This window comes from Anopheles stephensi, chromosome 2, assembly GCF_013141755.1.
Source record: "Anopheles stephensi strain Indian chromosome 2, UCI_ANSTEP_V1.0, whole genome shotgun sequence".
In the NCBI taxonomy this organism is placed as follows: domain Eukaryota; kingdom Metazoa; phylum Arthropoda; class Insecta; order Diptera; family Culicidae; genus Anopheles; species Anopheles stephensi.
Window position 1 is genome coordinate 11,227,777 of NC_050202.1, and position 26,993 is coordinate 11,254,769.

The following is a 26,993-nucleotide window of genomic DNA, read 5'->3' on the forward strand; positions in this document are numbered from 1 at the left end:
ACAATACACGGGCATCCTCCACAAGTTCACGGGCGTCATTTGTCAGCGACCGGGGGTTGACTTCTTTCTTCGCGGCTTGTAGACGAACGTGGAAGGCGAGTAGCGTTTTCTATGCAACACACCACGACGCCATGTCGGTACGGTCAACCGGCCACATTGTCGTCATTTTACCACACTAAAAGCGAGCGAGTGAAAAGACGTCTTACGGCACTTGGCGTTTGGGTTGCAGAATGTGTGCCAATTTTTGGTGCAAAACTCTACTGGCATAGTAGTTAGTAGTGAAATTTTACTTTGAAGCTCCCACCACACCACGCTCAAGATGGGTTATGGTTTCATATTTAAAGCCAGAAGGAAAATAAATTTATGAAAAGACAACCGGATAAAACTCATCTGGCACACCAGGAAGTTATAAAGCGGGGCCCTCTAGCGTCACAAACGCCGTACTATATTTAAACTACCGTCACCCCAGAGCCAACACGTTGATGAATGTTCTCCCGGCTAATGTTTTGGTTTTCAGTTCTTCTAGAACACATGTTTCCATCCAGCATACAGTGTAAAGCATTACTGTCAAAGCCTTTATCTGCTGTATATCTGCGAAAGGGGAAAACATTCCCCCAAGTGAATTTTGGGGCCCGTGAAGGTCAGCCACCTTTTCCCGGAGCCAACAACGCAGGCCAACAAACCATATGGCCCTGTGAGTTGGGAGTTTTTTTCTTTCAAGTTGTCAAATTCAAGGTTGTTTTCTCGTTAGTGAGGTGTTGAAAGTTTTCCATCGATAAATCGGATGGATAGCGGGCATCGTGCTAACACGGACATAAATAGTGGACAGACTCCGTGGAAAGGGCCAGGCAGTAAAAAAAAAGAGAAACGGATGCGTTAGTTTGCCGATCATTGCAGGGTAGGAATTGGGTTGGAAGTCGGGGATAATTGAAACGCAACGCTGTTTTTATGAGATTACACGCGGCGTAATTTGATTGTTGGTGTAAATGACGCCGTGGAGAGGCGTAGTTTGATTCGAAAATCTAAATTTTCCTTCCAAAAACGACGATCGATTAAAAGTTCTTAACAATTTTTTTAAGGCATATAGAGATTTTAAGATGATTTTGAACGGCTCACTTTTTAGGGCAAACATATCAGATGATATCATAAATACAGAACATAATTTTACACAGTCAGTACAGCAACTCCAGGGAAGTATGTTCAATCGTTGTTGCATTATTTCTGCAATTAAGTGCTGCAATTGTGATATCATCTGAGACAAACTATCTTTAATAAACAAGCATTACGCAAATTGATATTAGTCTTTAATAATCGTCTAACAACATCTACGAAATCGTGGTTAATCGTGAAAGAATAAATTATATGTGCTTTGAAGGAGGTTAGATCTTGTAAAGGCTGTTGGAAATATCAATCGAGAATGTTGTCCTAAACAAGGTGCATTCTGAAATCAACTAGGGCTGTTATCCTGCGTTTAATGCTGCCGATACCTGGAATGAGGTTTCTGGCTTGTGAAATCATTCAGATAACCTTTAATTGGATGAAGAAGACCAAATTTTAATAAACTTTTTCTGAAAAAATCGTTAACAGCTTTGAAACCATCAACATTTTATTAAATTCTTCTCCATCATTATAACGTCCATCTGTCTTGGGCTCAGAGTACTAATTGCTAATAATAATTTCTGTGTGAAATTGTGTGCTGCAATTGTGATATCATCTGGAAACGTGGTAGCAACTGTGATAGCATTATAAAATCACCGCAAGTATCCCAAAATATTGCTTTTCTTGTGAAATCATCTATAAAAAAAACATTTATGATTCATAAAAAACTACTTTCTAATGCAAATTTAAGGCAGTGTTGGCGATGAAAGTTATAATTCGTTTTGCTATCGTATTCAAACATTCTGGCTAATCTTTTTGCCTGCTGATGCAATTAGTAATCGCAAACAAGGCACAATTCTCATTCGATCACACCTTAAACATTCCCCCTCTTATCTCGCTCTTATCTCCCAATGGAACTAAGCACAATTTAGTGTACAGTTCGCTAATTCAAACCTCTCGAAACCCTTTGGGTACAAGCGATGATTCATGCAAACATCTCCCCATGAGCCACCCTTTTCGTCTTGCTAAATATGATGTCGCATAGCGTGTACACCGCAAGCAAAACATCTGTTTGCCTGCGCTGTGTACATTTTATAAATAGCATAATCCCCACGCCAGCCAGCCAGTGAGCCAGGTCAGAAACCAGATGGATGTGTCAATGGAAGAATTATTTTAAAGAAAAAAGGGCCAGAAGGTGCAGAACGATAAATTTGGCGACGCTATGAAATGTGAGAAAAGGGAGGAAGAAGGTGGTATGTCTTTTGTTTGTTTAATTTAAAGCATTCCATCTTCTTTTAGAAGAGCGTGTTCCCCGTCGTCGTTAGCTCGTTACGGTTTTGTGTGTACGATCGTGTCAAATCGTTTGCTTTGGCAGTGATCCTCACATCATAACATGCATTTTTCTACCGACAAGACCCATGGTAAATATAAATAAAAGCGGCGAGATTTATTTAAGCCTGCTCAATCCTTCCGCTTATGTCATCTTAAAAGTGCTTACTTTGTCAAACTCGATGGAGCCGCCCAGTCTATGGAGGCGCCCAGTACTTCATTGTCACCACTAAGTATACAGAGACACAACACACCTCACACGCCGTGTTTCGCATTATCTGTAATTTAAGATAAGTTTTATAAATACAACTTTATTGTAACAAAGTTTTACTTTAATACATATATAAAAAAACGAAAGAAAAACATAAAACAACAACACCTCAACGACGACGACATGCATACATGAGATAGAAAGAGCTTACAAAAAGCGCCTAGGGCGAGCATTTGGAAGGTTTAAAATTGTTTGTTCGATTTTTGTTGCGCCCAGTTGAACGCTTATTATGGCTCGGTTTGCTGCTGACGGTAATAGATACTAACAACAGCGGGTTTTTGTGCATGTTCCGAATCGTGATGTGTTAGACACGTTGATTTTGTTTTTAAGTATTCATTTTAAAATTTTAAAGAGGAAGTTTCTTTTGCAGCTTTACGCGAGTAGAGCCATCAAACGTTTTTAATAGACAACGTTTGGGGATAGTTAAGATAGGCTTTCCGGTTTTTTTTCCTCCATACGATACAACCTAACTTTAATGTGAAATGTAACAGTTTATAGCGATACAACAAAAAACAGAAAAAGGAAGAAATAAAATAAAAACTTAAAAAAAGTGAAACAATCTAATCGTTCGTTTCGAGTGCCATTAAGAGGTGCCCTGATGAAATAAAGTTATAACAATTTCGAGTAGGGAGTGGAAAATCGCTTTCCTTTTCCAGCAGAAATGCAACAGACGGGAGTGATGCTGATAACGAGGTTCGGTCGATCGCCGCTCTTACGAGTAGAGCGTCTTTTCGACCCATTCGTCCATGCTGAACGTGGCCTGATTCGTACCGTCGGTGTCGCGCTCGCGGAAGATTTCTGTGTACAGTAAGAATGTAATTGTAATTGGCTGCGTACCGTTGGGGGGGGTGGGGAGAAAAAATGACATTAGAATCACTTACCGATCATGGTTTTAATCTTGACCGCACACATGATAAAATCATCGAACGGTATCGTACCGCTGCGCGACCCATACCGATGCACCAGCGCGTTCAGGATCCGGTTGTTCAGATGGTAGCCGGCCGAGGTGAGTGCTTCACGCAGCTGGAACGGGCTCAGCCGGCCGGAACCCTCGGTATCGTACAGCTTGAACACGGCCTTCCACTTGGCGATGTCGGTCAGCAGTTGCTGGAACTCTTCGAAGCCTAGCTTGCCGGTGTGATCCACATCCAGCATGGCCACCATCGCACGGCACACGTCCTTCGAGAAGCCTTCGGCGGAGATGTTGTCTGTGTGAGTGTGGGTGTGTGTGTGTGTGTGTGTGTGGATAAGAGAAAGAAAGAAAAAGGAGCAGTATTAGTATCGAATGTCCTTAAGAGCTTAAAACCCTACTAAAACTACGAAGTAAACGGATGGAGTAAACTAAAGGATTGAGATCACGCTGGAATTTTGGGCTGGGCAAAATGTACTGGACACGTTCGTTGGCTTGATGATCGCTAGTACAACAGGCTACAAATGTGCTCGGGAAGGGAAGACCTGTAGAAGGCTAGAAGAACATTAATATAACGCTTACTTGTGGGTGAATCTTCTACCGGGGATGATGATAATTGTAAAATTAAATGTGAGGGAAAATATCATTTTTCCTTTGGCGAAAAATGCCGATGAAATCTATTTTCAAAACTAAAAACATCAAACAACATCAACAAGCATGCTTTTAAAAATCATTCCACTGAAAGATGCTTGCGCTTGTTTGTTCGGGAGCTTGTTTTTCTCTCTCTCTCTCTAGCTTTTGTAGCTTTCCAATTTCCAACGTTAGCAGTGTAAGCATCTTTAACAACATTACCAATCATCGAATCTACTTGCGTTTTTACCTGCCACCATACAACCGCATGCCGCATTCGGTTCAGCACGGTTCGTTCAGCAGCGAGCAAAGCACACCACACGCGCTGAAATGTTGGAAGGACCTTCTTCCAAACATCGAGGCGTTGCGAACGTGGAAATTGGGTGGAAAAATGGTAAAAAGAGTGATGGTATGTAGCAGAAAGCCGATTGAAGGAATACAAAATTTTTGCATTTTTAATATTGAAAAAATGTGTTGTGAACATTGAGTTGAATTATGAAGAATCGATCAGGCGAGACAATTTTTAGATACATCAAACGCTTTGCCACGTATATCAGAAATTTTAAAGAATTTAATTAATATAAAAGAAATCAGTTGCGCTTAGTTTGTGGAGTCGCACAAAAAATGATGTTTTTCAAGATAAGTTTACAGTTCAATTGACACAAAAAATGAAGCCGATCTAACGATCTAGTGAAAAAAGATAGCTTTGGATGCAAGAAGTTTACCTGCTAACATATGTGTAGGGTACGACGGCCTACTCCGGGAATTTTTGTTAGGAAAGGAGGAAGGAAAGGGGAGGCAAAACTTGCTGGTGGACCAGTCTTGGGGAAATGGTGGGAAGGGAGCCAAAAATGTAGCTAAGGCTCAAGAACTTGTCGGGAAACGCTGGAAAGTGTCTTTAATCGGATACCCGTCAAGGACCCTTTTAAAGATTTTACAGCTAGACAGTTCTTGGGATATGAAAAGAATTCGACTCCAAAGCCTATTGCTGGGAATCTCTCAATTCTCCGTATATTTTCCATGTGGAGTCACTCCCAGTCGCAGTGCTCCACTGGCGATGAATTACATCGATGCGAACAATCCTTTAACTGGCGCTTGCGACCAAACTGCGCATAGCCTACTTCTAGTACCTATCCGCGACCCCTAGATGGCGCTAAACGTCACACGTTCTAATGTCCAACTACAGCAAATCCCCGTAGTACGCTAATGTTTGGGACCGAACTCTCGCGCGTATCTCGAATTTTCGCGTATATCGAATTTCCTTTGACATTTTGTTCATACATCAAATTAAGGAGTACAAAAATAATTATAAATAAAGAATTAAAATTTTAACCTGTTAAAAACTAATTCCATTAGGCGTTCATTTCAGTTTACTTAAGAATCATATTAAAACTTATCTAAAATGAGTAAACTAATAACTCTAAACAAATGTAGTTCATAATTTTATTTCAGATATGTTCAAAGAGCTTATCTCGTACTCGCGTTCCCATTGCAGCTCCTTTCCCAGAATTGAGAAGAGTATGCTTTTGTTTCACGATAGACCGCACTGTTGATTGTGGTCTTTTTATATCGCGAGCTATTGCTGCTGCAGTTTTTTCACTTTCGAACTGTTTGATGATGTTCACTTTTTCTGTTATTGTTATAGCACACTTCTTTCCGTTGCTTTTTACTTGTGATGCCATTTTTGTGCAAAAAATGTGCAAAATATCCAACAGACTAATGTCGTATTTGGGGCGGTCCGGTGGCCGAGGTGACAGCGGCGCCGGTCTTCACACGGCAGGGCCAGGTTTCAAATCCCATCCAGTCCGCCTCCCCGTACGAAAGGCTGACTACTTTTCTACGGGTAAAACTAAGTCACAGAAAGCCAGAAATGGCAGGCCGAGACCTCTCGAGGTTGTAGTGCCACAGAAGAAGAAGAATGTCGTACAGCAGCAATATCAGCTGGCTCGAAATACAATCGAACGTTTCTACCGCGAATCGAGATAATCCCGCTTGCTCATCGTCCACCGGTTTAACATTGCGAATTGAAAACTCTTTTGAGGAAAATTGTCCAACTAGAATTCAAACAGCTACGATAAACGCAAAAAAATGTCATTTTCTAAAAAAGCGCGTACTGCGAAATCGCGTATATCGAGTATGGCGTACTGCGGGGATTTGCTGTATACGTAATCCCAAATTTATTTTAGATTATCCTTATTTAAGAAAAGGCTTTTTGGTATAGTCAATACGGCCATAGGCATAGATTATGAGAAACTTTTGAGCCCCTTGGACAACAAGACATGAAAAGGAATTTTGGATCATGATACCCCTCCGACGACAAGGACCACTTCGAGGCCGAGGCCACTTCGACTCACTGGTCCTTTAGTAGACGCGGACTTGGAGAAGCACTTTTGGGGCTACAAGATCTCTCTTCTTACGAACAATTTAAGTTAAGGAAGTCAATTGCTGGCTTCAACTACTACTGCAAAATAAAACTGATGAGTTTCTAGTCCTCTGTTGGTCCTCTGCTGAGGTTGTAGTCCCTTTTTTTTTGTACAGCCCAATTTGATTTGGACATCTTGACTTTCCTGATAGTGCTCCTTCTTCTTGTTTGGCTCTAACAACCACGAAGGGTCTCGCGGCCTGCCATTTATGTCCTTCCTTGACTCTACTTTCCCTTTAGTTGGAGAGTCAGTATTGCGTACGGTGAGGTAATCTGGTTGGGATTTGATGCCTGGTCCTGCTGTGTGAAGCACAGCACTGCTATCGCTTCTGCCATCGGACCTCCCCCGGTTGACTGACTTTCTAGTAGTTAGCAGCGGAAAGAAGCTTATCTAGTTTATCAGTAGCGTTTAGCGTCAATAATACTTTCGACAGCTAAACATCATTTGTCTAATATTATTTATAATTCTCTATTACTAAACTGATAGTTCCTTATCCTTGCTTTCCAAAAGAAACATTACTTTTCCCTCGCAAAAAACACCTATTCAAATAAAGCATTCAGCACCGTCAAACCCGCCCACATGCTCTCCAACATCCTCAACCCATTGCGCGGTTTGTCCGCGCTAGCGATGGGCTATAATTAGCTCAAACTATACAACAAATTGAAAAACTTCCTACACACCTGGCACTGTTTCGCATCGCATTTCAAACTTAAACCAAAACATTTAAATGCAAAACACAAAGCAGACGCACACGTGGGTTTGCCTGTGCACAGGAGAGAAAAGCAGGAAACAAATGCTATATTGTGCAAAAGTCACTGGGCGAACAAAACACACACACATACATACGCACACAAAAAGAAAGCAAAATTGTTAGTAGTAACGGAAAGGAAGTGTCTCGATTGCTGACACCACTTAGAAGCACTGCAAACGGTCGAAGCACTCATAACCTATAACTTGCCCCATTTTCTTAACTTTTACTCTTACTTTTGATACAGCAAGTAGGCAATAAAATTTAAATTCGCTAAGCAAATGTCGATCGCCAAGTAACAGTCAACGCGTCATACTTAATCCCGTAAGAAAACACCCCCCCCAAAAACCTTCATAGAGACGCGGGTCCCCCACATTGCCCCATTGAAAGTATGAAAGAAAAACAAAATGGTTTACAAAGGCAGTTACTCTCACCATGCAGCGGCTGACTCGGTAGGATTTGACTTTCCAGATTGGCCGGACCGGTAGGCCGTGTGCCGCCGCCATCTCCATCGCCCTGGATGCCCTTGCAGCACATGTTCAGCAGCATGCTCAGCAGATCCTCGATACCGCCGGCCCCGCCCGGTCCGGCACCGACCTCGGCGTTCTGTTGCGACGCGTACGCCTGCCGGTTTATCCCGTTCAGCGAGTTCGTTTTCGGCAGATCTAGAGCGTTAGGTGCCCGTCGGGGGTCCGTCGGCAAAAAACAGCAGGAGGCAGCAACAGTATCCGTTTGTCGATATTAATCCGCGCCGGGTAAGGGTTTCATTGGTTTTGTGTCGTAATTATGTGTGGATGTGTGGATGGTGTGATTTAGAGCGCGTGCCAAACATGCCGACGCACACACCGATGGTTACCGATCATGATCCGATCAACGACACGCACACATCACGAGTAACAGACAATCATCGATGGGATGGTGAGTAGTTGAATGTGGATGATGGTGTTAAAATGTAGTGTTGGATGTTAAATCAAACAGTCGGTTAGTTTTAAGGGTAATAATTCGTGGCGAACGGTATGGAGAGGAAACGTGATTACGAATACGGCAGTAACGAATAAGGAAAAGAAAAAGAACATAAACAACATGAGACACCGCTGGATAACAGATCTCACAAACGATTAGTTGGAGAGGTCGAGTAACGGGTAACGAATGGTTCAAAGATTGAAAACGATCATACAGGAATTGCCATAGAAAAATGTGAACGAGTACAAAAAGAGTATGCAATACATAAAGTAACAACATAAAGTAACTAATATATACTAGACCTAAGAAGCTTTCTCGACTGACTCTCACAGAATGGCTGGGCAACGGGTCTGCTCCTATTTTCCTATCTTACATGATTCTATATTCATATTAGGACATCACAATTGCGAGCAGTACTTTCAGTTAGTTCATGTCAGTTCCTAGAGATGTTTTACATTGTTGATACCCTTTTAACCTAATTCTTTTCAGTTGTTAGAATATGGTGAAGAAAGAATACGCATTGCGACTCAATAACCAAACAGTGAGACTCGTGGTGAAGCTATATGGTGATGCACCAGATTCTGATGGAAGAAACCTGATAGGTCTTAAACGTTCCGCATCTTGAGTCGAAGTCCCAAATCATCTGACCATATGATAAAAAAATATCCTAGACAGGATGGACGATATTATACAGAATCCTCAGTCCGAAGCTGTTAATGTTGGAGCGGCTGACGGCACTAGAGGAAAATCCATTAAGTGGCCAATACGATTGAAAATATGAATACCAAGGACAAACGACAAAGATCAGGCGCGCATATTTATTTTTATAACAGTCTTGGCTAAGCAATTCTGGAGTGAGCGGCCTTTTTAGCGGAACTCTTTTTGGAAGTAGGAATCGAGCATACGAGTCTATTTTTAACACACATTTTAAAGCTGCTCAAAGGAACTGGATAAAAACTTCAGCTCTCCAACTTAAGTCATCATAGACCCCAGAGATTTGATTGGTCACAGCACCCCAAGACAGAGAGAGAGAAAGGCAAAATGAAGTTACAAAAAGTTGAAGTTACAAAAAGTACAAAAAAATTAAACTTAAGAGAAAGTAAATCCGACCTTTAAGATTGCCGGATCTTCCATATGACGGTACCGGTATCAAACCCTATCCAGAATGTCTGCCCTGCTACGCTGTACCAATAAATCTTGTAAGATCTTGTAACACAAGCCACATGCAATGAGTGGAAGTAGAATTCCATAAAATTCTAAAAATATCATCAATGTGTCACTATATTCATAAATAGGGCCTGCATTTTTTCAGATAGTAGAGATGAAGTATTTCAAAATGAATACATGTATCGATCGAACTGATGATCCTTGCTCAATGTATGCTCTTGTTAGAAATGCGCTAAGCTAACAATCTCCAAATACTATTTAATCATACATTTTTATAAAATGACTGACATTTGTTTCGAGTAATTTAACTATTCTAAAAACTTACTGCTCAGTACTGTTATTATAGAACATCTCTAATTGATTTCCTCTACTGTTTGATACTTACAGTACTCGACATCGCATTCAACTTGGACTTGGATAAACAGTAACGAATACTTAAAATTATCATTTAAAAACTAATGTTAACCACAAGATATCCCACTGTGTGCATATTAAAGTATTAATAAAATATCTCAATTAAAATTAAGCTACCTAGCAGTGCAATAATGTTCGCTACATCAATCGCATGCAGGACGAAACGTTTTTGCTATTAAATTCCCCGTTTTACATTCGACCTTTACAGAACATCCCAGAGTGCAAAAGGAACAAACTACCGCGAAGACAAGGACCGCTAGGGGGGCAGGACAAATCGACGAAAACCCACCACTACATACTCCGTCAGGAGCGAGGACACTTACCATCACGGAAGGAATGATCGAGGATGCGCTTCAGCTCGACCCAGTCAACTTCACCGTCCGCACCGGCAACATCCAGAAACAGACGTTCCATGGCTTGCCGTTGCGGTGACGGTTGAACGTATCCGGGTACATCGGGCGCAATCTGCCAGACAAAAAGGAAAGGGATTTGATAAGTCTTTTGGGTCTTCCTCGCACCGTGTGCGTTTGCGAACTTACCCGATCATCGAGGTCACCGACGCCGACATTATCATCGTTCTCCTCCATACTGTTGGCAGTTTCGGAGAACACGCGGATGATGAATTCACCTTCCTCGTTCGGCTCGAACGTGGACGGCACGATCACGTACGTGCCGGGCGGCAGTTTAAACCGACAGCTCACCTCGCGCAGATTAATGAACGCAGGCGACCGTGCCGCCGATGCGTTATACTTGAAGAAGTTCATCTTCAACGGTTTCTGCGCCAGATCGCGCTCCGTCACACGGTACACAGCGAACCCGATCGTTAAACATTCCACGCCCATGTTTCTTCGCGCCCGACGGTTCTTCTGCAGCAGCGCTATAATCACCGTACAGTTGCCCTCCGCATCGTCCTCGTCCGGATCTTCCAGCCGGATCACGTACTGCGGATTGTGCCAGAAGGTATCGAGATAGTTACGGCATCCGCCCGCCGTACTGCCCGGTGCCCATTCGCCCTCGAACATGGACATCTCCCAGCGGATCTTGCCCCGCGTAAACTGGTCGTCGCTCAACGAGTCCGGACTCAAGTTACAGATTTCCATACGATCGAAGTAGCGCGTAAAATCGCGGTACGACATCCAGAACTCTCCGTCGTGGTCAAAGTTTAGGCCCAGCTCCTGCTTCTGCTCGTCCGGGATGTAGCGCCACTCGGCCGACTTGTCACTCCACGGCCCGTTCCATTCGGCCTCATTGCCCCACGGATTGCGCAGCCGGATCAGCGGGATCTTGCCCGATCGGCCCGGTGTTTCAATATCCACCAGCTGGATCTTCGTGATGGAGTACGCATGACCGCGGATCAAACCTTCCGGTGTTTCCGCCTCCAGCACGTGCGGATCCGCCTCGATGCTGCATCCAAACATGGAGTTACGCTTAAAGCCCTTCTCGATGATTTCGTACAGATTCGGTGGCGTTTGGTCCTTCAGATCGTACATTTCCGCGACACCCCCCGTGAAGTCCTCCATCGCCTCGCAGGTAGTGCCACCGCGCAGAGATTCATACGAACCGTGCAGCTTCGCGTAGGCCTTCTCGAGCAGTGCGCTCCAAAACTCGTTCTGCTCCGAGGATCGCATGTAGATCAGCTGCCCGCGGTACGTCGGCAGTCGATCGTCAATCACCACATCAACCCACTTGCCATACTGCCAGAACCGGAAGTGGAACACACCGGCATAATCGTCCTCGAAGCTGTTATCGTCCGGCACTACGCGCAGGAACATCTTGTGGTCTTGCGTTAGGTTGGCACAGGCGGCCAGCAGCCAGCAGTCGCCCAGCTCGCCCTGCTGCACGTCGAACCGTGAGAAACCTTCCACGAAAAACTCCGGCCCATCGCAAATCTCGTGCGGACGGAGCCATTCGTAGTGTCGGTCGGGGCGCTGCGAGTACATTAGCGAGGAGGCCGTCGCCGGGAACTCGGGATCTTCGAACAGCGTACCATTCTCGAGGCACTGTTGGCGGATCTGGTAGAAGTCTTGCACGTCGGCACTTGATCGTTGACCTCTGTTGCGATCTCCAAGCTGCGTTTATCCGGGGAAAGCGAGTCAAAAGAATTATCCATTAGTAACTTGATTACATGAACTCTTCACCTAGTGTCACATCGAATCGACTTCTTCCAGTACCCGTAACACATTATTCCTATTTAGTTTGTCTGACGCAGGTGTTTGAGGTAGTCGTCGACAATGAACAGGACAGTGTCGAAAACTAGTTCTACGTTTATGATAACTGTGATGATGATGTTGATGGTGAGGATGGTGCCGATGTGCTCGACAATGTTGATGTCGTTCAAAACGATACATTATCACAACTTCACTCACGGGGACTCTCAACGCAAAGTTGCACTACGACAACACGCAAGCAGTTGACCCATTGCTCTCCCCTATTTGGGGCGTCAGCAGTACACCAGTGTCCCTGCTGCTAATGCATTAATATCCCGCATGGCGGTAAAAGCTTTGAGTTGTTCAATCGCTCCAAACGGTTCAATCGATCGGTTATTGTCCTCCAATTTCAAGGACACGCGAGTAATCTGAACTCTTTAATATATACACGGTTGGCTTCGGAGATTCTGAGAAATTCGGAGTTGCCGAGACCAAGTGGGAAAATTTGGATTTCTTCACTGGTGCTTTCCTTGAGGACTTTCGACAAACTCTTCTACGTCCTACGTCCTCTGTATTGCATATTCCCAAAACCCCGTTTTTACCTCCGCTGTGACATCCTTAAACTTGTTCCGCCTCCGCCGACCATGACGCCCGAAGCGTGGCAACACTTCCGCCACATTAAGTATCCTGCCCTCCACAACACTCTGCAGCGTGCTGCCCTTCTCACCACGTCCTCCATTCTTACGCATCGCTCCATCGGCAGCCACCGTATCCTTAGCCGACGATCCAGCAGAAGCACACTCCTGCCGACTAACGACACCAACGCGACACGTTTTATCACCCATGATGAAGTTCTTGAGCGCGGGATTTAACATATGTAGCTTGGTACGCAAAACACACTGCTTTCCTGCTCGGCGCCACGGTAAGGATCCTGACCCATTGCAAGCTGCAACATAACTGGCCAAAGAGCAGTTCAACCCAACGCTCAGCATAGAGACTCAATCGCGACTCGAAATGAGGTCGTTTGCTGCCGTTGTCTTCGTAACATACGCTGGACTGGCGTGGGGGATGGGTGGGAAATAGGCTTTTAATCGAGGTGTGCAACAATCGATAAGGACGAAAGGCAGGATTTGCTTTTTGTTTGCCTCCCCCTCTTCCAGCTGGATAGTTCCGTGTTGGAAACTTTCTGGTTTGGTTTATGCTTGATATGCAATCGGGGTTGCGCCTTACACAAAACTTTAGCAATTAGCAAAGCTCCCTGAACTGATGGCTGAAGAAGAGGCTTGAAGTTTCTTGTCGGTGTTGTTCTTGCATGAAAGGGGAGGTTTATCAGAGATAATGAGCAATTTCAAATTAATTGCTATGCTCGCCTCTGATTGTAGAGCATTAACTCCTTCTACTAGCTGACGTAATTAATTAAATTTTAATAAATATTCCCCTACAATCTACTACTGGGTGAGGTGATAAATTAATACCATCATTTATCTAATCGCTTCTTGTTTTCCTTCAAGCGGTCGTTCGTTTTGCATACTGCCTTGCAACGCGAGGGTAGGCATTATTGTGCATTGATAAAACATCGACGAAAAGCCGTCGATTTGTGCCGAGTTTTCTTCGACCTTCGGTCAAGGCAAATCGTTGTGGAAATGTGGAACCCCCTGTACTGCTGCCGTTTCTTCCCAAAGGCCATCACGAACACATTGTTTGTGATTGTTTGCTGACTACAACACGGTACGGTTCGTGCGCCATGAGCTAATGTGTGTGTGCATGTTTGCGATAGTTACGGTTAGTTTGCATTGGAATGCATCAAGAACGAGCGAGCGAGCGAACGAGACTCATTGGCTGATGGGGGACCGCCGGAAAGCAACTGGCTGGCTGACTGGCGGGGGGCTCTGTATCCGGATGAGTGATAATTCGATACTAATGCTACCTTGCCTTGAGAGTCACCCGCAGCATGGTTGGTCAACCAATCGTTTCGTTCTGATCTGTCATTGCACCACTACCAAGCCAACGTTGATTAGCAAGTAGCGAAGCCGGTTCCCGCGCCGCTGTTTACATATACACACACACACGAATGATCGTAAGATCATAACCTTGAGCCGGCGGCAGATGAACGGATGGCCGGTCGTCGCATCCAACACTTACCACTTTCATGTTTTTAATGCTCGGCAGGAAGCGCTTCGTGTCCGATTCCTTCTTCACAAACATCTCGTTGATGACGCTGCCGATGTATTCGGTGGCGGCACTGGTGATCGCTTGACCGGCCGCATCGAACAGCTGCTTGCCGGCCCCACTCAGGAGGCCCTGGTAGGAGGAATGGGAATTGGTTAGTAAGTAGTGTTGGCCAGATTTGCTCCAGTACAGTAGCAGCACGCATTCTCGGTTGTGTACCTTTAACTCGTCCATGGTGCTGGTTGGTGGCCAGTGGGGATTATTCGGTTCGATTCAGTGAACGACGCTTCCAACTGTAAACAATTTGCAATATTCGATCGTTAAGAGTGTTAGTGCTAGAGGGATTTTACTATCGCAGGGGTCTCCAAACTAGGTCGACGAAGGGGTCTCCTAACTGTCGTACTGAGCCGCAACTACTGACACAGCTCTCGTTGAATACAGCAAACAATTTGTGCTTGGCCTTTCAAATGGCGCTGATTACCCTTTGGTTTGGTTATTAATTTGTACAATCTTTCTTAGCAACATCTGATTCAGGGTATCTAGATCGGAAAATCCTTGATCCTTGAACGGAAAGTTCTATGCATTTTACTTAACATCTCCTGAAAAAAACACAAGCAATGATTTGATGCATTGCAGTCACTGACCACATCCCAATACGGCAATGATGATGATGATTAAAGAATAATAATAAAAAAGTCGAAAATTAACAAAATAATCCGCAATAATTCGCTAGTTTGATCTTAATCTTTGGCCCTGCAACCTTGATAGGCCTCGACCAGTCATAATTGGCTTGACTGGATTTTGGCTGGATATACATTCCTGCATATTGGGAGACGGTTCCGGTGAAATTCGAATTCCAGCCGTTTAAATCGGGATAAAAAGACGAATGAGGTCAAAAAGCCCCTATAAGTTAATTTAATGAAAAAAGTTTGAATCTGGATTCGCTTTATCCTCGTAAAAGGTTTGTTACACAATGCAATGCCGTGGAAGTTGTCAGCCGTTTTGTATGATTTCAAATTAATAATATTCTCCAAAAGGCTTGTTTTTTCCTGTTTTCACAAACCTAATTTTCACAACCAAAGATATGAGACTTATTTAAACTTTTGCCATTTTCCGCTTGCTGTCCACCGATTTTAAAGCCAGGCTACATGATGCGAGATGACAAAAAGATTTCGCTTAAAAGGGGGGGTTATGCGAAATCGATCCGTCAACAAGATTTCGCCTCCACTAGCTGAAATCTCGGAAAGATTTCGCTTCTCTCTAGCCCTCTCGGTCACTTGCCATGCGTTGCCATAGTAGTTTTCGGTAGAAGAGAGAGATGACATGAAGTGCTCTAAAACACGCGGGTAGATGAACCGAGATGATTTTGACGGAAAAATTTCGAAAATCCCGCCTTTTTAGCGAAATCTTTTTGGCATCTCGCATCATGTAGCCTAGGATTTATAACGCGTTTGATAACAAAAAGTGTTTTCTAAATCACCGTTCTCAGTTTGGAGACCCCTGTAGTTGAGACTATTTGACCGCAAATATCTTAATGCGTGTGTGTGTTTTATGCTTGTAAACATACAGAGCAAATCATTACAATGTTTCAAGTGTTTAATCACCACTGCACAATGCGTTATGTACATATCGTATCATTCTTCGCCTTTTTGTTTACAAATAACACAAAAAGCCCGGCTGACCGGCACGGACACTTCAATGACCATTGTATACCACGTTATCTTCACTAAAAAAGGGACAGAACTGGTCGCGTGCATGAAACGCGATTGCTTCGTTTTTATAGTTCAATGATAAGAAGAAACCAATTCTCAAGGACCTGTGCTACCGTGGTCGACTTATCTTATCTTAATTTTTTAAACCCATTGCTCGTAATCTGTTAGAAAGAATTATGATAACAAAAGAAAAAGGTACGAGTCGTTGACCTACTGCTCGTAATAACTGTCCCTTCATTGATTTGCCGGTTTTGATCAATCGATCACAATAGCTGATGTTTTACAGTGCTACGATAGCCCAATTACCAGACCACCTGTGTTGAATGGATCGGTTTCAGTTGCTCCAGCAAAAGCCGCTCCCGCATATGACTAATCCACGTACGGCTGATAGGTAATTATAGCTCGTGACTCGTGTGGCACGCCGACGATTCACCATGAAAGAACGCCACACGGTTGTGACAGCATAGCTTGTGAGTGGTGAGCTAAGAGTGGGAAGCATTTCCTGGCACTCAGCAACCATCTCTCACATCGATCCATTCGCAGTGCGTAACTGCCCTGCCCAAACTCAGGAAAATCGGTTTAACCTTCGGAGGTCCCATCCCCTTACCGGCTGGAACAAGAAAACAAGACGGGAAGCGTAGACCTAGGTCGAGAGCTAGGGGGTTGACACATTTCCGTGACTGTGTGTCCCCGTGGCCAAAATTCACACTCAAACTGGTGTATCTGTACGCAGGCAGTTAAATTGCTTTTAGGCAGCGACGCACACGCACAAACGTCTTTGGTTGTGTTTTTGAATCGAAGCAAAAGAAAACCCTGCTTCAAATCTTCAAGGGGAGGAAGCTGACTATAAATAAATTTCACTTTGTGAGACAGTTTTACACGCACATGAGAGAATAAGAACCTCGTCCAAGTGGAACTGTGTCTAGGTTTGGGGAGGTTTTCGTACAAATTCTAGTTAGAAACGCATAGATGGAGTACTCGTGTTGCTTTTCCTAAACTGTACTAAGTAGGCCAGGCTTTCGCACCCTCTAATGACAGTGATTTGTTTACATCGTGAGTGTTGTAGCAACAGCGCAACAACAACACGTGTGGACCTGTACTCGAGAATCGCATATGGTACAGCAAACATCGCAAGCCTTTTTTTTTGAATACATCACCAAACTGTAACACCATTCTAAATCGTTTTTGGATTTATTCCAACAACATTCCACCGCAGCCGAAGGCACCACCGATGACATCATCTTTCGCTTTGCACGGCCTGCTGGGAGCAGTATTCTCGTTGGCAAAAACCCCATAACGGGAGTGAGGAACGTCATCACATGAGCTGGAAAGCAGATGCACGAACTTCACACGCAGACGGTTGGCTGTTCTCCAACGTTTCACAACCTTAATTCTTCACAATCTTAACACTTTTCACACTTTCTGTTAGAAAAGAATTTACCTACACGTAGCGGAAACACACTTGTACTCAACAACGCTGAGGAATCAACGAACGGCAGGCAGGTAGGCAAGCTAAACAACAACAGGCAGCAGCGAAGCTAACCTGACCGTGGACCTGATGAGAATAACATACATCGCCAATACCCAACGAACGAAACCGAACTCCACTGCGGTGTTGCGTACGGGTCAGATAAGCATGCTTATTTGATGCTCGTTGGAAGTGCCATAAAACAATCGCGCTTTTTATGCTGAGCTTAACATAATGGTGGCGATTGAGGATAAGCATAATCTTTTCTTTTAATTTCCTGTTATCAACAGTTTCATACTGGTGGTTATCACAGGTGGTGGAATAATAAATCAATGTGGGATCAATTTACAATTGAAGCGACCTTCGTGAGACTGTATACTGAACCCTCGAACGATATGTTTGGACAATGCAAACAGAACACTATAAATTATAAGCGATCAGATTAGTTAAAACTTAGAGGGAAATTAAAAAGTGCTCGGACAATTCAAAACTGATGGTGCTTTTGATTTAAATTTTAAACTTGAAATATTTTAACAACTTCGTGGTTTTCATAAAACATTGAGAATATCATGAATGGCGTATGGACAGCGTGGATGCTGTTTTTAGCTTTCCCACTACCTTTTCTCATATGGCGGCCTTGGCACAACCACTCGGATGTTGTTCGGCTTTGCTGGTCGTGTTTGATTCTCGTTTGACACTTGTTCCTTGGGAAGTGAAATCAAGTGTCAAGCGTATTGAGGCGTAATGTCAAGCGGTGCCTTCACGTTAACCATTTCGATTTGGATTTATTATAAAATTAATTAAATATTGAATATTGAATTGATTAATAAATAATTGAAAACTTAAAAAAAATACCAAATTTACAATTGAATAAAACAATCATTTACGTTTACTATTTCAGCATTTAAGTACAAAACATTTGATAGACTTTGCCCTCGAAATCCATTGCCACAATCGATTAAAAAAACTATTCGATGATCTGCTATAATATTTTTTAGAATATATGTAGTTATACAAGGGGTCTTTAATTAAGATTAGATAAGCACGAGCCGCTAATCCCCTAGCGCCAGCTGTAAGGAGGTAAACCGATTTTCGGTTCGAATTTAACTGATATCTTATCGATTCCTCGTACTATGAGTTGGGACATAGTGGTACCAATTAAAATAGCAAAGGACTAGTTGAGGAGTATGATCTTTCACACGCCCATGCTCATAAAATTATGAGTGTTGGATGACTTGGCAGCACAAGTTTGTATGCAAATGTTTAAGAAGACGAGAAGCAACGATCGTAAAAAAAACTCAACAATGTGGCAACACAAAAATTACATTTTAATGAAAAGATAAGGCAAAAAACAAGCTACCCAAGTTATCTATACCCCTTGTTTTCGTAAATGTTTTGGTAAATGCATTCGTTAACGAAATATCCTCGAAAAGATTTACGAGATTCCAAATTATTTCGAGGATAATTTGTTTTTATTTAGTTTCTGTTTGTTTACATTTTAAATGAACCCTCTGCTCATAAAATGAACCGGAACCATGTTCATCGAATGTAAACAAACAAAAGTTCACTATCCTCGAAAACTTTATGCTTCGCTAAAATTTTCGAGGATAGCCATGCAAAATGTAAACAAATTTTCGAGGATAAGTTTTTTTGAATGTATTGGGGGCGTCGTCATGTGTAGCACAAAAAAGGTAGGGGAGAATTTTTTAGGGGATTTACTGTTATGGTATCGTTTTCGCTCTTCTCTCTTGTTACTGCTTTTGCTTCAGATCATTTCGTGGGACTCGACTCTACGCTTTGCGTGAGTGGGGGGGGGGGGGGGGGGGGGGTATGTGTATCGTGTATCGTAAAGGTCATTCTATTATCAGCACTGCGAGAGTGAAGTTGTCGCGGCGTCGGTAGCAGCATTCGAGGAATTATTTTTCAAAGCTCTGAAACTGGTAAGTAGAAGTGAGATTAGAACATAAGTAGCGTGTTGCATTCATACCTTATCTTGAAGACCGAGCCACCAAGGTTGCTCGGAGGTGTAGTTATTTATACGCTACATAAATTAGTGCGTTATTCGCTTTGCTTGATAGTGGTGTAGTTTACACTAGTCGTAATAGTTGTGGTAGTAACAGTAGTAGTGTTGTAGACCGGCGAACGGAATACGCTGCAGTGGCTTGAACTAATTGATGTTTTTTTTCTTTTTCTCAGATTCAACATGTCCAACGAATCAATAAAGGATTTCGTATATTACGAGGAATGGCTCGAAACTGGTAAATATGTTATTGTAAATTATTTATCCATTGCACCAGATTAATAACTAACTGTTTTTTTTAAGATTCGGATACATCAACAATGAGCGCGAATTCCAGGACCGGTAAGCACGCTAAGAATTTTTGATTTTTTTTTTTATTAAATGTTTCATACCCATTTTTTGTCTTTTCGCTCAATATAGACACCGACATAGAAAAGGAGGGGGAAACTGGAGGGCAAGTCGGGTTTCCCAGCGTCGCGCCCCAGTGTGTGTTCAGAGAAAGTAGGGGACAATTTCCATTTGTTCTTATATAAAGGCTTTACGTTTTTTTACTTATATTTTTTCGTTCTTTTTTTACAGTATCCAACATCGATGGTCAACCGTCTTCATCTTCCGTACAATTGACTAGCAGTAAGTTTTATAAAACATTGTCTAGTACAAATTGGTGTATTGTCATTTATAAACTTTGTGTTTTTTAGACTCGCGAAAACGGAAAGCAGCACAGTTGTGCAGTGTAGCTACGAATACGGAGACGGTTGACCCATACGACCAAGAAAATGTGGTCCGCACACTCACTGGGCTAACTCGGTCTCATGCCCGTTTGGCGACACAAGTGGGCGAATTGATTAATGCCATGAAACCAAGGCCCGACGTTCGACCCTGCATGGAGTTTGATTTTGCTCCGATAGATTCGGTAGAAGAGCTGCAAAATTTAGATGCACTTCTTCAAGACGACTCGGAGTATAGAGCAAAACTTGTCCATTGGCTTGAAACACAGATCACTCGTGTGGACGTGGATAACCGTCTTCACGAATTAATTGATCTGCTGTTCACCAAAACCTTTTTTGCCACCATGAATTGGACTGGCGTAAGCAAAAAAGCGGGACAAACAAAAATAGCATTAGGTAAATTTAAGTTAGTGGTAAGATTATTTGTAGAATTAGGAGGTAACAATGCTTTAGTTTTAAATAGTAATTATGTAGAAAATTTTTTAAAAAAAAAACTATATCATGCTAAGGATAGGATTAAGATTAGCAATAGTAAACGTACGTCTTGCCACCAAAAAAAAAAGTTTTGTGAATAGTAGTGTTTAAGTAGACTAAGTTAGTTTTTAAGTCATTAAATTAGTTAAGTAAGTTGTAAATTTAGTTACATACAATAAAATACAATATACTTAAACAACTATATTTGGATGTACAACCTGATTAAATTTATTAATCCCTCTTGATACTGCATTTTACATTTCGTTAGTCCGCTTCGATTATCTGGTATTCGCTGAACAACAATACTTTGTCATATTCGCATATTTTTTAAGGTTCAATTACCTTCTTTTTCCAGCTAAATAAGTGTACTAAATAACGAACAGTTATAACTTCCTTTACATTGTTTTTTACTGAATTTATTCCACAAGTGTATGCAGCAGAGGAATAAAAATAATTTCATCGCGAATGCTTGGTATAGCAACTAATTTACATTTAACTTGCCCCGGGCATATATACACAAACGACTTATCTAAATTTTTAATGGATCCTTTGTAAGCGTTTAAAATACTTGACTCACAAGGATAATCAAAAGCCAAGTTTTTTTCATTCAACCTACGCCCGCAAATGCGCACATTGCCATCTTCCATTTGGCCATTAACTGTTTGAAATTGGTATATACTGTTATCCTTGCTCATATACCAACAATTCTTCTCGTTATTTTGAAGCACACAATCTTTCTGGAGGTTAAATGTTATTATATTCCCTCGTTTGGAAATAGAGGGCTTTGATGCTGTGTAAGGGTTTCCTATATAATACTCCTCATATTCCATAAGTCGGTTGATTGCCTGTTCTAGCTCCTTCCATCCACTACGTAATAATTTTTTTAAACATTTCAACTGATTTTCAAATGGGTAGGTGGAAAAGGATGCTAAAGGTCCAAATCGCTCCACCTCCTCATACAAATGTTGCAATATGTGCACATTACTGCTTATATGTTGTTCACCATACACACTTGCAAAGTCCTCAACGAATTTGTTTAATAATTGGCCAGCAAAACGCCACTTCTCCTTATAAACTGAAGAGGACAGCAATGTCACAGCACAAAACAGCAGTAAGTAATGTCTGTACTCACAATCAGTAAGATGGGGTTTCAGCACTACGAACCCAGCATAATGAAGAAAAGACGCGCTCTCCGACGCTTTCCAAAAATGTGCCTGCTTGATAGGACGTATTTTGCGATGAATTTCTGTCGGCAACTTAATCTGTTCAATATGGTTTGATATTTGAACACATTGTTTTGTCGTCCAGCGTTGCTTTCTCAACGTTCCATCCCGAAAGCCTAAAATATAGTGCTTGCCGACACCTTGATCCACACAGTGTAGTCGATCTCCTGTTGGTATGTCCTTGATGATGTTGAAGAACCGCAAATCCACCAACGGCGTTTCCGTCTTGCGATGTCCAGGGTATGCATTGTCCCTAAAACACTTATCCGTTCGTTGCGGAGCGTTTGTACCAGGAAATGTCATTGTACGTCCTGCCTGACTGTATTTGCCGACGACGGTACATTTCAAGCAGCTGTCGTATCCGGTGTGTCCCTTGACTCCTGTCGACATAAAAATAGAAAAAATAGTTAGACACTACAATAAATTATATTATCCTGGAAAGGGTAACAGACTGTGCACAATGTTTTAACCGCTAAAGCATAATTTTATCAATCATTACCTTTGATGAATGCCCTCGCAGGAGTGTCTGCTACGATTGCGCGCAGTCTTATGGCGACATGACATCCATGAACGATTATGCCACGCTGCATCAAATCATTCATTTCGACCACCATTGGACGAAGATATTCTTCTGCAGATTCGGGTTTTGTCGTTCCACAGAAGATGCCAGCAGTCATAACCGGTGCTTGGGGCAGCTCATGAATAGAAAACAAGATTGGCCAGAACTGCATGCTGCTATTTGTATGTAAAGGCAGACCATCGATCGATATGGTTAGGGATAGCTGGGTGGCAGGTGATTTCTCAGTACTAAAAACAGAAGTAGTGATGGTTATTCAATGGATTAACATGAAACTTTTGCAAATAACACATAAAATAAACATAAAACAATTTGAAGCACACACCGAAAATAGTTTTGTAGGCATCGTTTTATCCCGCGATACCAAAAGTGTCCACCGCCAATTTCCGCTATCTGCGTCGAGCTACTGCGATCCGTTTTCAGCAACGTCTTAGCGGTTGATGGAACTTTAACGTGAGCTTGTTGAAAAAGTTTAAGTACCATATTGATCGAGCGGTACGAGGCATTTGTGGATAACGCCCAGTAACGGATGCCATCTGTGATCGACATTCCTTCTATCGGTCGAACATCTTCTGCATCATCATCGTCATCGTCGTCGAAAAGATAATCACGAACAATTGGTTCCTCATTTTCCACATTAGAAAAATCCGGGGCAACATTATCCTCCTGCACATAACTTTCCATCTCAGCGGTAACACTTGGGACTGGAGTCTCAAATGAAGCACGGGATGGGCCTGAAACAAAAATAAAAATTATTATCTATGTGATAATGACGATTATGGGGTTGCATTTCGGTGGTCCAGTGGAGATCATGTGAAACTTATGAGCAAGCAAAGGCTCCTGCTGGTGTATTTTTCAACGTCTGAACAGGAGGGGAAAGGGGATGATGGGGGGATTAGCTTTGTGAAGTACTTATAGCTTCGATAGACGGGACTCTTTCTGCGAGACCCCTAACGCGAGGCTCCTAATCTTAAACCCCTTATACTAGCTAGTCGTTAGGGTCCTAGGAATCCGCCTACACCACCCGCAATTGATTTCACTGGGTTTGTTTACCTGGAGCTGGTTCTGCAGCGTCTTGATGCTGTGGTGCCATTATATATTGCTCATATTTTCTAGCCTTTCGGTAAAAATTTCCAGTATCACGAGAACGTTTCGAATCGGACATCTTCTGGCTTTCTCAAAGAAAATCACCAAAACTTTAAAAACAGTATGTACTAATTTAAAGCTGGTAAAATTGTATTGCAACGGTTATTGGCGGAGAAGAGATTTCGATCAACAATCACACAGTGAATAGAACGAAGCCGATTGGCTTCGTCAACCTCTCCCCTCTTCTAATCGCATCACGCATGAACTCTTACCCCTTCTCCATGAGCAGCCAGACCAAAAATCAGCGATCAAAGATACAGGGCTCGCCTATTCACTTTGCGATGCGAACGGCATATTTTGTACAAAGTGTTTCAATTTGTTATATACATTTTTTCGACAAAACCTACCGTCTTGACAATAAAATCATATCGTAAACCATGTGAAAGAAATTGAAGAACTAAAAACACTTCGGGATTGAATGAAAATACTCGAACGAATTGAAAAAACAATAATGACGGTATAATATATGCCGTTCATATCGTAAGGTAACGAGACAAACCCTGTACGAGTGCACACATGCCCATACACATATTCACCCAAACAAGGTGAATCTATAGGCGTAAGCGAGATGGGTATAATAATAAAAGGAGAGCAAAATGTAAACATTTAGGTCATCATGAACCAAACTCGAGTGTGTGACAAATCATCCATGAGTGCGAGCGGAAGAGGTGTATAAATAGAAAGAGAGGGAGATATTTATCCTCTAAAATTTCCCCTTGGGTAATAGGTGCCTATTACACTTCATACATTCAATAGTGCCTTCGTGGTCCTCTCGGTGACGCATGCGCATGGGAATGGGATGAAGTCGAAACGTACGCAACGCAATTCTTCATACGGTAGGTCTAGTGAGTGCCGTTGAGTACCCGGCATTTAGTTTGATTAAAAATGATATCTTAACAGTGTAGTAATTTATAACTTTTTAAGCAAAACAGAACGAAGCTTCGCTCAGTAAATACACCGAAAATTCTATGTGAGTGCTGCTGTAACATTATAAGAAACCAACAGTTAAACAAACAAATATCTTGACTCAGCAAATTATCAAGTCGGTGTGAAGTTCAAGCTCCCAACAATAAACCATTGGCCCTTGTGACGAGTGCAAAAATATTATTTTAAACATCCATTCTTGCCTTGGAGAAATTTACTACATCCGTACCCTTGTCCCTCTGGTAGACAAGCGTTACTTGCTTCACTTGCTAAAAATAGCAACCACTGGACGTACTTTTCTTCCCCGGAGTCACTGTTTATTGGACTGTCTGTCCGCTTCACTGTCTGATTTAAACCCATCGGTTCGGTTCGGTGAGAATCATTAACTCCCTTGAACTAAATATGAAAATTTGCAAGACGACAAAGAAACGAGATGTTGCCTTTAAGGCGATCATACGATCATGTCTGACATTGGATTGCGGTTTCATGGAAATGACCATGAGTTCTTGGCGCTATTGTGCGAATTTACGCGAGCTACTTGAGGGAATAGTCGATTCGATTGTGATTCTTTTTTAACGAAAAAAAAAACCCATAAAACTACTTACCGGTGAGAACATTCCCTCGGCGATCGGTATGCTGATGGCCTGGAACGGGATCTCCTCGCAGGACGCGACGGGTTCTGGTCCCCGCAACAGTGCGTCCGGCACCGGAGGCGGCAGATCTGGCATCGAGTAGTCCATGGGGGAACCGAACGCGGCGAAACCCATCGTCGGATAGGGAAGCTGTGTGTTCGACGGTGGATATCCGGATCCACTGTCCGGGAGTGCTGGCATAACATTCGGATTAAACCCGTACGAAAGCGATTGGCCCGAAATGGATGGATTATGGCTGGAATAGCCCGAGGAGCTCGGTGACGGTACGGTTGGCCACTGGGATGCGGGTGGCGATTGGGCAAACGCAGCCGGATTGATCCATCCGAGACCGTTGGCATTCCAGTTCTTTGGGTAATGGTAATTCTGATTATAGTAAGCCATGTTTTGGTACGGCAGTAAGCACAAGGACGCTATGCTGCCTGTGGGCAAGTTTCCTTTTAGGGGTTAGGAACGCGTAAATGCCACGACGCGACAACCGGTATTCGACCTTCGATACACGCACGCACAAAAACCGTGATACAAACACACGTGATACGTCACGATACGCGAAACCGACCGACCGACCGTACGATGCAAAAACGCCGCACAAACGCACACACACGCGCGCGCACTCACACCCTACACGAACAAAAACACTTCACGAATGTGTACAGGCCCAACTAGCGTCGTCTTCTACTTGCAAAATTAAGCAGATGTTTGGCACTTCGTCGCAAACACAACCCTTGGGCACACAAAGTTTATTTTTATCCTAATCACACTAATTACTTGCAATACGTCGGTCGTACCCTCTGTTCCGGATCGAAGTAGCCACTGCAATGAACAGCTTCAATTTCACTTTAATTCACCGAACTAGCGGAACTGCCAGCCGTTTGTTTACAACGCGTTGTTTTCTTGTTCTTGCAGTCGCTTGTCACGCGTGACTCACACGTCAAACTGAACTGTTGCTGTTGCTATTGTTGGTGGAGTAGGCAAACACTCACGATCGTGCACCGTGCAATTCAACACCGAACGCCACGAAACCGATGAGTGAACTGACGAACAACCGTTGCCGGCGTTGTGGTTTTTAGAGGACGCGCGACTCTGGCCACCCTTTCGCGTGAGTGCTGCTACGGGTGAGATACACTACTGCTCGCGCGGCACAACGCCACGATACCCGATCGTACAAATCGACGAAAAAGGCAACGGTTACTATGCCCACTAGTGCCGGGAAATGCTTCGGAAACCCGTGTGTAACTCAGCCGTCCGATAACGAAAGAGGGGTTTATCCTGTATGTAAATTTTATGCTCGTGTCCGCCTCGGAGGTGTCACCGTAACCTGTCCACACCCACATGTACAAGTGGGGAAGTAAGTTCTTCTAAGCAGCGGTAGTAGCAACAACTTTTGGTACGAGGAATTCCCAAACGTCACAGACCTGGCGGTGAAACCAAACAAAACGGAAAAAAACTAACACACACTTGTTCTTTCCCAGATTGCTCATCATGATCGTGGCCCCCCCCAAAAAAAAAAAAAAAAACAAATTTGGCCGGTGACCGTGAACCGGTTTACAACCTTCAGCGTGGGACATCTCCGATACGTCGCGGGATGAAATATGGCTGCCTGCAAAACTATTTTACAAACACTACAAGTACGAGGCATTCCATTTCGTGGTGAGTAGTTTTTTTCCCGTTTTTACTTTGCCAAACGCTAAACAGATGCTTTACAGATGTTAGATATAAATACCTTTATTTTGTAGTTCGACAACCGCGTGGGAGATCTGTTACAGTTAACCTCACTTACGGAGGATTGACTCCGGAAACGT

The 26,993-nt window shown here is 43.0% G+C and overlaps 3 protein-coding genes across 8 annotated transcripts; 1 reads left to right on the forward strand and 2 right to left on the reverse strand.

The window, feature by feature from the left end:
- Positions 1-2,694: 2,694 nt before the first annotated feature.
- On the reverse strand, positions 2,695-26,353 carry LOC118503922 (calpain-A-like). 6 transcript variants are annotated; one of them, XM_036037751.1, is made up of 8 exons: positions 25,147-25,279; positions 14,489-14,562; positions 14,243-14,401; positions 10,493-12,022; positions 10,277-10,418; positions 7,844-8,074; positions 3,580-3,906; positions 2,695-3,496 (listed from the first exon to the last, which is right to left on the reverse strand). In XM_036037751.1, the coding sequence occupies exons 2-8, from the start codon at positions 14,501-14,503 to the stop codon at positions 3,411-3,413; spliced, it is 2,490 nt and encodes an 829-aa protein (XP_035893644.1). In that variant the 5' UTR covers positions 14,504-14,562; positions 25,147-25,279; the 3' UTR covers positions 2,695-3,410. The 6 variants fall into 6 exon arrangements, with proteins under 6 accessions (XP_035893644.1, XP_035893642.1, XP_035893643.1 ...); XM_036037749.1 differs by lacking the exon at positions 25,147-25,279 and adding an exon at positions 17,423-17,580; XM_036037750.1 differs by lacking the exon at positions 25,147-25,279 and adding an exon at positions 17,427-17,566.
- LOC118503947 lies at positions 19,260-20,868 on the forward strand. The gene is made up of 6 exons (XM_036037828.1): positions 19,260-19,389; positions 19,646-19,707; positions 19,773-19,811; positions 19,890-19,970; positions 20,049-20,099; positions 20,168-20,868. Exons 2-6 carry the CDS (start codon positions 19,653-19,655, stop codon positions 20,770-20,772), a joined length of 831 nt encoding a protein of 276 aa, XP_035893721.1. The 5' UTR covers positions 19,260-19,389; positions 19,646-19,652; the 3' UTR covers positions 20,773-20,868.
- Positions 20,876-24,001, reverse strand: LOC118503928. The gene is made up of 4 exons (XM_036037757.1): positions 23,525-24,001; positions 22,797-23,205; positions 22,394-22,701; positions 20,876-22,274 (listed from the first exon to the last, which is right to left on the reverse strand). Exons 1-4 carry the CDS (start codon positions 23,634-23,636, stop codon positions 21,088-21,090), a joined length of 2,016 nt encoding a protein of 671 aa, XP_035893650.1. The 5' UTR covers positions 23,637-24,001; the 3' UTR covers positions 20,876-21,087.
- Positions 26,354-26,993: the final 640 nt, after the last annotated feature.